The sequence below is a fragment of the Chenopodium album genome, chromosome 4, assembly GCF_948465745.1.
Source record: "Chenopodium album chromosome 4, dcCheAlbu1.1, whole genome shotgun sequence".
Lineage (NCBI taxonomy): Eukaryota > Viridiplantae > Streptophyta > Magnoliopsida > Caryophyllales > Amaranthaceae > Chenopodium > Chenopodium album.
Window position 1 is genome coordinate 66,985,384 of NC_137837.1, and position 11,064 is coordinate 66,996,447.

General features: G+C 36.3%; 1 protein-coding gene across 1 annotated transcript; it reads left to right on the forward strand.

Moving 5' to 3' along the window:
* Window positions 1-1,754: 1,754 nt before the first annotated feature.
* Window positions 1,755-3,846, forward strand: LOC145628050 (uncharacterized). Its single transcript, XM_081680378.1, has 5 exons — window positions 1,755-1,882; window positions 1,982-2,138; window positions 2,222-2,623; window positions 2,757-3,005; window positions 3,607-3,846. Exons 1-5 carry the CDS (start codon window positions 1,755-1,757, stop codon window positions 3,844-3,846), a joined length of 1,176 nt encoding a protein of 391 aa, XP_081536504.1.
* Window positions 3,847-11,064: the final 7,218 nt, after the last annotated feature.

Below are 11,064 nucleotides of genomic sequence, written 5' to 3' on the forward strand. Positions count from 1 at the left end.
AATGATTAAATATTTGGATTGGTCTTTAAAAGAGCTTTCCAATGATATATTATAAGCCCAAATCCGAGTTATAACGAATAAGTTATGACCAAAATATTAAACTGAGCCCAAACCGAACCTAAGCCCACCTTACCTACGACCCAATGATCATGTGGAGGGTCCAAATTATTTAATCTCATTCCTAAACCAAATAGGATTAATTGGAAGCTTCTATAAGTTTCTAAAATATCTTAATTATCCTTTTTTAAAAGATAGGATTAAAGAGTTCGAAATTGAATAAAACTCCTCTTTTTTAAAGTCCTAATTTTATCCGAATTGAAAGACGTTCAAAGATAGACAAATATTATTTTCGTGCCTCATAGTTTTTATAAAAATTTTATATGGTTGGATATCCCTTGAAATTATCTTTCCAATGATATATTATAATATCAATTCCGAGCTATAATGGAAAAAATATGAATGAAATGTCAAACTCTATCCAAAATTGACACCGTCTCACTATTTCGGCCATATATTTTATTCTATAAACTATTTTAATCTGATACTAATTGGGTAAGAAAGTAGACTTAAAGATCTTTCCAACGATATCTTATTCATCTTATTCCGATTTTTGGATCAAAAGATGTGATAAAAAAAAACCGCAAAAACTGTTGTCTATCGAGTTTTATTCCGATTTAATTCGGATCTTATCTTGTTTTTTCGACCTTTCTTTTTTCTCTATAAATAGAGGTCATATCACCCCTTTTCCAATCATCAACAATCTTGATCATCAAATCATTCTCTTCTCCCTCTTTAGCCTAAACACCATCCTTCCTATTCTTCCATAATACTTCTCCTAAGCACTCCAAGGAGTCCATACTTAAACCGAAGTTCTATACTTAAACCAAGGCGTGAAAGGTATAATTAAATGAGGGTTTGGACCAAATCAACTCTACTTTTAATTTAATTGTTTCCATTTGATTTATATTTTTTTATTGAAGTTACTAACACTTTATTCATGATGTAGCAATTTCAAGGAAACGCGGAATGTAAGTAATTAATCACTTAATTACTCTTATTTTTATTCTTGTTGCTAGTATCATGATTAGGTTTATTATTTGATTTGACTAACGCTATTATTGTTGAATTGCTTCCAATATTAATGTTAATTCTATTATATTATTTTATGTTCACCATATTGCATGTTTAAAGGAAATATGTAATTGAAAATCACGCCTAATAAGATAATTTGGACAACCGGTTTAGGATCCTTTTCAATCTTGTTGTTTAATCAAGTGATCAAATATGTTAGAATTATATGTTGCATTAATATTCAACCAATTTAGCATAATAATAGTTTGGAGCAAATTGAATATTTTGTTTGTATGCCTTTGAGATCGCAGGAATGCTTTTCACTATAAGAATCGAGTAGAGGCCAATACGGGCGAATGTGACTCCATGACTCACTTCGTACCATCATCCCCGATCCTCCTTTCGTGGTTCCGAACCATATGGAGTTAGTAGTCTCATGGATTATGAATGGGGTGTAACCTTCACGGGTCAATCATTGTTGCCTATCGTTGTCCCTTTATCATGGTTAACTTTTATGATCCGTGAACGGTTTACAAGTTCCCTAAAAACTTGTTGGCGGCTCCCTACTTTATTTGTCCCTAATCATTGTCCCTAATCGTAATGTCAATTCCCACTTCCTATGAGTGCCAAGCATATTCACCACATGCTTTTACGTAGGCGCACTTCAAACGACGCCTACACTCATGATAGATCATGCTCTGGAATCCAAGATGAATATTGTCAAAAAATTCTTTGCAAATCTTGGAATTATTCATCAGACCTCTGATGTTGATAGACCACAACAGAATGCCAGAATGGAAAGAAAACACAGGTACATTCTTGAAATTGCTAGAGCCTTGAGGTTTCAAGCTAGCCTTTCTTTGAATTATTAAGGTGAATGTGTGATGACAGATGTTCATTTGATCAACAGACTACCTACACCAGCTCTAAAGAACAAAACTCCATATCAAGTTTTATTCAAATCTATACCAGATTACTCACATTTGAGAGTATTTGGGTGCCTAGCTTTTGCTGCCAACCCAACTAGGTCTGCAGATAAGTTTCATCGTATTCTGCAACTCAAAAGGGTTATAGATTACTTGACATATAATCAAAGAAAATTTTTGTATCCAGAGATGTCACATTCAATGAAACTATCTTTCCCTTTCAGCTTACTTCTCTTGACCATTACATGAAACCTATACCACCCATTCTCACTCAAAAAGTTAACTTTAATCACATATATCTTGATGAGATTGATGATTCTGATCAAAGTGACAATTCAACAGACACATCCACTCCCATTTATATTCCTTCTTTTAAACCCACTCAAGTCTCTTCCTCTAATTCTGTCCTTTTTCAAACACAAAACACTAGCCCCTTGCCTTCCCTAGATACAGAACAAAATGTGAGACAAAGATTTGTATCAGTAAAACCACTTGTTTGGATGGATGATTACATCCAACCTAAGAAAAAATCAGACATTCAAATATCAAATCTGGCATTTCAAGAAGTTGGTCATGAGTTTCATTGTTGTATGACAGCTCTTGCTGCGCGCATCTCAAGATCCTGTGTTCTATAAATTAAATATGATGTTATTGATCAGCACTAGGTGGATTCTATGAATAAGGAGCTGGAACAATGTGAATGGTACTTGGACAGTCACTACTCTTCCTCAAGGATAAAGGGTGATTGGATGTAAATAGATATATAAGACAAAGTTCAAGTCTAATGGTGATATTGAGAGACATAAAGCTAGTATTATTGTCTTGGGTTGCAAACAACGGTATGGGTTGGATTATGGTGAAACTTTTGCACTAGTTGCCAAGATAACCACTATTAGAGCTCTTTTGGAAGTGGATGCAATGAATGGTTGGATTACTACTCAAATGGATGTAACCAATGCATTCTTACATGGTGATCCAGAAGAGGATGTCTATATGTCTCTTCCTCAAGTATACACTAGACATGGCAGGAAAATTGTGATTAATTCTCTGGGTAATACACTTGTCAAGAACTCTCAACTTGTATGCAAACTCACAAATTCCTTGTATAGCCTTAAACAGGCACCAAGACAATGGTTTGTCAAACTCTCTTGTCCCATTTGGCTATACACAGTCAAAATTAGATTATAGTTTGTTCACTAAACATCATGGTCAGTCTATCACAGCCGTATTGGTATGTGTTGATGATTTACTTATCACTGGCAATGATAAGAAACTCTTATCTTCTCATTTTCACATAAAGGATCTTTGTCCTTTAAGATACTTTTTTGGCTTAGAAATTGATCATACTGACCAAGGCATATTTATTTCTCAAAAGAAATATATAAAAGATGTGCTAAGAGAACAAGGTTTACTTTATGTCAAGCCTCTAAAGCTTCCTATTGACACACACTTGAAGCTAGCACCATATAAAGGAACACCTCTACCAAACTCTGTCATTTATCAGCAGGCTTGGAAAACTGATTTATCTGACCATCACTAGACCAGATATCTCCTTTATTGTCTAATTATTGAGGAGTTCATGCACTCCCCTACTTCTACTCATTTACAGGCAGTGAAAAGACTGCTTAGATATTCACCTAGCTCAACTTCTCATGGTATCCTTCTTACATCTTCCTCTACAACTCAGTTAACTGCTTATTGTGATAGTGATTGGGCCATTTTTCCATCCACTAAAAGGTCCACCACTGGCTACTGGATTCTTCTTGGGAACTCACCTATATCTTCGAAGGCAAAGAAGCAGTTTCTGGTTGCCAGATCTTCAGCTGAAGCTGAGTACAGGGCTATGTAGCTTATGAAGTAACTTGGCTTTAGGCTCTGCTGAAGGATTTAGTATTGTCTTATCATGGTCCTACTTTGCTCTACTGTGATAATCAGGCTGCTATTGCAATAGTTGCAAATCTTGTTCTACATGAAAGAACTAAACATGTAGAAATGGACTGTCATTATGTTTGAGATATGGTGAAATCAGGAGATTTGGTCATTGCTCATGTTGCCTTTGAAGACCAACTTGCTAACATTCTCACTAAGGACTTATCAGTCAGACACCATCAACAACTGTTGCTTAAGGTTGGTGCTAGCTCTCCCTCTAGCACTCAGTTTGTAGGGGGGTAAAAAACAAAACCATTGATGAATATCTTTCACATCATTTGATTATCAAATAAGGTGAAATGTGAAAAGTCTTGTGATGCGGTCGTTTTAATAAAAATACTACTTTCTATTTTTAAAAATATTTCTTTTCGTACTCTATTTATGGAAAATGTCTAGTCCAGATTATTTTGGTCCATGATAAAGTTCCAATAATATTGTATTTAGGTTGGGCTCGAAAAAAGCTTTCCAACGATATATTATAAGCCCAATTCTGATAAATATATAATGAGGAAGTTATGGCCAAAATACTAGATTGGGCCTGAAATGGTTTTATACGGCCCAATGATCAAGTGGAGGGCCCATTAATTAATATTCCTAAGATTATTAGAAATTGATTTTAATCTTCTAGAATAATCTTGAAGGTTAGTTTGAATTCTAGTGGGATTAGGATTAGTAACTATATCTTTTGAAAATAAAGAGTTTTATTTGGAATAAAACAAGTGCTTTTTAAAGGAATGCAATCTGATTTTAAAAGATAAGTAGAGACGTTAATTAGTCTAATTTAATTAGTTTAAGGACTCTGTACGTCCTTCAGTTAACGCGTGAACCATTGCGAAATGTCAAAGCCATCGCGTTGCGATGGAGCAGTCGCGCCACGATGGCACTACCGCGTCGCAATATACCCTGTCGCGCCACTATGGAAGCTGTTTTACTCGAAATTAAATTCGATTTTTTGCTAATCGTTTCGGGACTGTAGACACCCAAATGTGTCTCCCCAAAACCAAACCCAGTGATGAATACCTTTTATGTCATTTGATTATCGAACGAGGTGAAAGTGTGAAAAGTCTAGTGATGAAGACGTTTTTATTAAAATATCTGATCTCTTCTTTTTGTTTTTGAAAATATTTCTTTTCTTACCCTATTTATGAAAAACGTGCATTCCAGTTTAGTTTGATCCATGATAAGGGTCCAATAATGGTGTAGTTGGATGGGGCTTGAAAAGACCTTTCCAACGATATATATAATCCCAATTCCGATGAATAATGAGGAAGTTATTGCCAAAATACTAAACTGAGCCCAAACCGGATTTTACCTACGGCCCAATGATCATGTGAAGAGTCCAAAGGTCTAATCCTATTCCTAAAATAATTAGGATTAATTAGAAGCTTCTATAAGTTTTTAAAAGATCTTAATTATCCTTTTTGAAAAGATAAGATTAAAGAATTTGAGTTAAATAAAAACTTTCCTTTTATAAAAAATTTCCTATTTTTAATCCTAATTCTATTCGAATTTAAAGATGTTCAAAGACAGTCAGATATTAATTTCGTGCCTCATAATCTTTATCTAAATCTTATATGGTTGGATAGATCTTGAAATTATATTTCCAATGATATATTATAATATTAATTCCGAGATATAACGAAAAAGATATGAATGAGATATGAAACTCTATCCAAAACTTACACCGTCCTACTATTTCAGCCATATCTTTTTATCTACAAAATATTTTAATCCGATTTTAATTGGGTTGTAAATTAGACTTCAATAGCTTTCCAACGACATATTATAATCCTTATTTGGACTTCTGAATTAAAAGATATGATAAAACCAAAATTCGCAAAAAATGTTATCCATCGAGTTTTATTTCGATTCGAATTCGGATTCTCTCTTTATTTTTCGACTCTCTTTTTTCCTATAAATAGAGGTCATATCTCCCCTTTTTCTTTTTCTTTTTTTTAAAAAAATCCCAAAGGGCAAACTTAAATAACCAAATCAGCCGTAGCAAGTTCAATTACATGAGACGGGAAATCATCAAACCACACACGATGACCATCCTCCCAAGGTTGAAGATGAGCCAAATCGTGGGCTACTTTGTTCCCTCCCCTCTTCACAAAGGACCAACTAACACAAGAAAAGTAAGAACTAAAAAGCAAAATATCATCTAAAATTAAAGAAAGAGAACTAGAACCTCCTGCCTTATTCTTGAGAGCTTGGACAACTTGTAAGCAGTCACTTTCCACCACCAATCTGCTTACCCCTGCATCCCTCGCCAATTGCATCCCAAAGGGCATGGACTTTGCCTTTTCCACAGCCGTATCCCACCTATCAAGAGACTGAGCAACACCACACACACGAACAGCCCCATATTCATCCCTGAGAACAGCACCCAACCCCGTACCCATTGCGCCTACAACACCAGCATCTACATTCACCTTACACCAGCTAGCATAGGGAGGAGACCTCGTATTAGGCAAAGGAACCCCAGCAGCCGCAAAATTTCTCTTGGCCAACGCCTCAACAATCTCACATCTAGTCTTCTCTGCATAGCTCACAATATTCTCTGGGATGGGCACTACACCTTCCATAATCCATGAATTACGGGCACCCCATATAGCCCAGCACAAAGTGATGATAGCAGCATCAACATCATCAAACTCCCCCAAACATCCGTCCCACCAATCAACCACATTACTAGTTCGTGATAAAGCAACATGAGCAAACCTGCTATTTTTCCAGACATCATGAGCAAGTTTACAGTCCCTAAGAGCGTGGATAGTTGTCTCATAATCTCGCTCACAGATGCAGCAATCCGAATCATAGTCCTTTATACGATAGCTAATGTTACGGCGAGTAGGGATCGCATTTTTACAAGCCCTCCTAGCAAACACCTTGACGTGGGGTAGAGCTTGAAGCTGCCAAATTCTCTTCCAAATTGTGTGGGCATAAACCAAAGTAGCAGCCTCTTCACTTTTCCAATTATCATCAAAAGTCGCTTTGTAAGCCGACTTCACAGAGTACTCCCCACTCTTTTCTAAATCCCAGCAAATGCTATCTTCCGGCAACCTTAAACTCAACGGAATGCTAACAATTTGATCATACTCAAAAGGTAAGAAAACCTGCTGCAACTTATCAAAATTCAAGCAAGCAGCGCCAGGCACAAACAGTTCACTTACATGCATATCAGCACTAAATTCACCCGATTGAGGAGCAATTACTAAATAGGATTGTGTGTCTGGCATCCAAGGGTCTCCCCATACCTGTACAGACTCACCATTGCCAATCCTCCATCTCATTCCCCTTTGAACAACCCATCTAGCCTCCGCTATACCTCTCCAAGTATAGCTTGGATTAGTCCCAACATCAGCTTCAAGAAAAGAGGAATTAGGATAATACCGCCCTTTAAGCACTCTCTCCAAAAGGCTCCCCAGTTTCAAAAGCAATTGCCATGCTTGCTTTCCCAACAAAGCCCAATTAAAAATCTTGAAATCCCGAAACCCAAGACCACCCTCATTCTTAGGTTTACATAGCTTCTTCCAAGCCAACCAATGTATCTTGCGCTCCCCTTGTTTTTTACCCCACTAAAACTGTGACACCAAGGATCGTAATTCATCACAAAAAGACGATGGAAAGTTGAAAACACTCATCGCGTAGGTAGGGAGATATTGGGCCACCGTCTTTCTCATAATATCCTTACCCGCCTTAGAAAGAACCATCCCCTTCCACCCTTGGAGTTTTTTTCCATAGCTTCTCCTTGACACCCCTTGTAATCACCTTCTTAGACCTCCCCACAACAGTAGGAAGCCCCAAATAACGATTATGGATGTCAACAATACGAACCCCAAGCATACTTGCAAGGTCCGTGCGCTTCGACTCCAAAACACCTTTACTAAAAGAAATAGTCGTTTTGTCAAAATTAATTTTTTGACCCGACGACAACTCATACGTATTAAGCACCTCTTGAATAACCTCCACATCTCCCACCGCTGCTTTAGAAAAAATAATACAGTCATCGGCAAACATCAAATGGCTAATAGACGGGCAAGAAGAAGCAATCCGTACACCCCTAAGACTACCACGCTCCTCTTCCTCCCTAAGAAGATGAGAAAAGACCTCAGCACAAAAAATGAATAAATATGGAGATATCTCCCCGTTTTCTAATCATCAACTCTCATAAATAATTTCTTTATTCTCTCTCTCTTTCTAGCCTTTTACAAACACAATTCCTCATACATTAGCAATAGACATACCTAGCATTGTTCGAAGTTGCCTTCGCCCTAGACGTGAAAGGTTTGATTTCTGAGGGTTTGGGCCCAAATTTCTCTTTCAATTATTTAATTTAATTCTTTAGTTTTAAATTTTCCTTGGAGTTACTAACGTGTGTATTTTGTTATTAGAAAGAGATACGAGACATCCAAGTAAGCGCTTTAATTGTTTTATTGATATTTTGGTATAGAAATCATGTTTAGGTTATTATTTTGATTCCTAGTATCATGTTTAGGGTAATTTCTAATATAAAGTATGATTAAAAGAATGCTTCCTAGTATCATTTCTAGGGTAAAGAATAAGTTTCTTAAATCAATTATGATTTCTATGATGCTTCCTATTGTCTTTCTTAATATTCATGTTAGTATCATGTTAGGGTTAAAGCTTTAATTTTTATTGTTTATTAACATGCTAGGGTTTGTTATTAATCTTGTTAGTATCATGTCTACGATCTTGCTATTAATATTAAGCTTTAACATGATTATGATGATCATGATTATAATTGTTATTTGTTATGATGATTATTATTATGTTGCTTGATGTTGATTTATTATTGTTATTGCTTGATCACGCCTTTTATGCATGTTTAAAGGGAATTTTGTACTTGTAATCACGCTTATATAAGTTAATTAATAATCTTGTTTAGGGTTAATGTGATTATAATTCAAGTGATCGCCAATAATAGATTTATTTGTGCATTAATATTCAAACAACATAGATTAAACAGGTTTAGGGTAATCTATTGATTGCATGTTAGTTAGAAATCGCACATGAATACGAGAAGAATAAAGTAGAGGCCTATTATTAGGGCAGGTTCAATCTCTTTTAGGTTGGATTTGTACCTTTATCCCCAAACATCATTCATGGTTCCAAACCTATTTGAGTTAACAATCTCCTAGATCGTTAAGGGGTGTAACCTTCACCTCGTGAACGGTTTATAAGTTCTTAAAACTTGTTGGCGACTCTTTTTCTCTAGATTCCTTCCCTCTTGACGCCATAATGCTTAAGTGTATGATCACAGTGGGGTCCAAGTTTAGGGTAATGCTTGAAATATTCCCTACAGTTTTTTGGCGACTCCACTGGGGAGGATTTCTATTTTAATTCCTAAAATTTATTTTGGCAATGATTTAGAATGAGTGGATAAGACTCGAAAAGTTCTAAGTATTTCATGTGTGTAATTTTGATTAACATTATTGTCATATGCAAAAAAAAAAGATCTCATTTAAAAGACCATCCGTAATGAGTTAAATACCTAGGATTTTTACACGTAGGAAATTTGAGGAATATCTTTCACAACTAGGATCGAAATAATGCTACGCGAAACTGGAAAATTTTATCGAGCACAAAAAGCTGCTGAGGCATGTAGGAACTAGCGTAAGAAAATAGAGTATGTCACCGAGAACTTGACTCTGTCGCCAGGCGATAGAACCAAATTGCGGCGACGGCCTCTGTTCGCTGGCACCAAGTTCTTCCAATACCGAGCCAGAAATATGCGTTCTAATTTTGACCAGATTTTAGCACTATTTGCTCGATCCTACTTCCTGATTGAGTTTTTCTCACTTTTCTGAAACCCATATGTGTTCTACATATGGACATAACCCGCTAGGAATTCATGCTCCATCTACCTGATTGAACGCTCTGTGCAACAAAGGGTACATCCGAGAATGTTGAATTCACCAAACCATGGAAGCGAGTTTTTTTTTTAACTTGCGGTGTCTCATCCACTCGCGCCAACCCTTCAAAAGGTAAGGCTTCCGCGCGGTGCATCCGGACAATTAATCATGGACCCTCTTTGACTAACCCATATCCCGAACTTTGGAGAACTAGAGCCAAGGTTAGGTTGCAAACTCATTGCATCATATTGTGACTACTTGTGCATTCTTTGCTTGTGCATACTCTATGTGTTTTTCCTAACCGTCTGTTTGACTTGTGATTAAGCCTAAATATAACTAATTAATGACTAAAGGAATTTTTTTAATTAATTAATTAATTAATTTGAGCTAAAAAATATACCTAAAATCGAGTCATAGTTCCTTTAAGTCAACCCGGATTTTTATTCCCGTATACTGCACAAACGTCAACGTGTTTTGGTCATAGACGGAGTTCTAGGAAGAACTACGAGTTTTACAGCCTATGGATATGTAGCCCCGAGTTTTAACTTTAATTTGGCGTTGGTTTCATCCAAATTAGAGTCACAGATTAAAAGTTATGACTAAAATATTACAACCTGTCCAGTTTAATGCATATACATGAAGTCTTAACTTAGTCTTTGCTTGAGTCGAGTCACATAGTCTAGTCACATGGTCATGACACGAGTCTTAACATTCACCTACACTCACTAGTCTTAGCACACACTCTTTGTATATGTCACCATGACCATGTCTTAGTGTAGACACCCATTTGTGTCTCCCCAAAACCAAACCCGATGATGAGTACCTTTCATGTCGAATCATAATCGAATGAAGTGAAGGTGTGGAAAGTCTAGTGTTGCGGATAGTTTTAATTTCTTTTCTCTTCTCTCTGTTTTTGAAAACCTATTTTAAGAAAATAGCAAATCCAATTTGGTAGGTCCATGATATGGGTCCAATAGTAGTATAGTTGGATGGGGCTTGAAAAGAGTTTTCCAATGATATATTATAAGCCCAATTCCGATGAATATTGAGGAAGTTATGGCCAAATTACTAAACTCGGCCCGGTTTGAGCCTTATATGCGGCCCAATGATCTAGAGGAGGGCCTAATATGGATTTATCATTCCTAATGCAATTAGGAATAGTTTTAGTCTTCTAGATTCTTCTAGAAGGTTATTTTCGTTCCTAATTCAATTAGCATTGATAAATTGACTTTTGTTGACTTTTTAGAGTTTTAATCAGAATC

Coding starts and splice junctions, on each gene's coding strand:
- LOC145628050 (XM_081680378.1), top strand. CDS start 1,755: ATGATAGATCATGCTCTGGAATCCAAGATGAATATTGTCAAAAAATTC. Junction 2,139..2,221: donor GTATTCTGCAACTCAAAAGG/GTTATAGATTAC, acceptor TTTCCCTTTCAG/CTTACTTCTCTTGACCATTA. Junction 2,624..2,756: donor CGCGCATCTCAAGATCCTGT/GTTCTATAAATT, acceptor GGATGTAAATAG/ATATATAAGACAAAGTTCAA.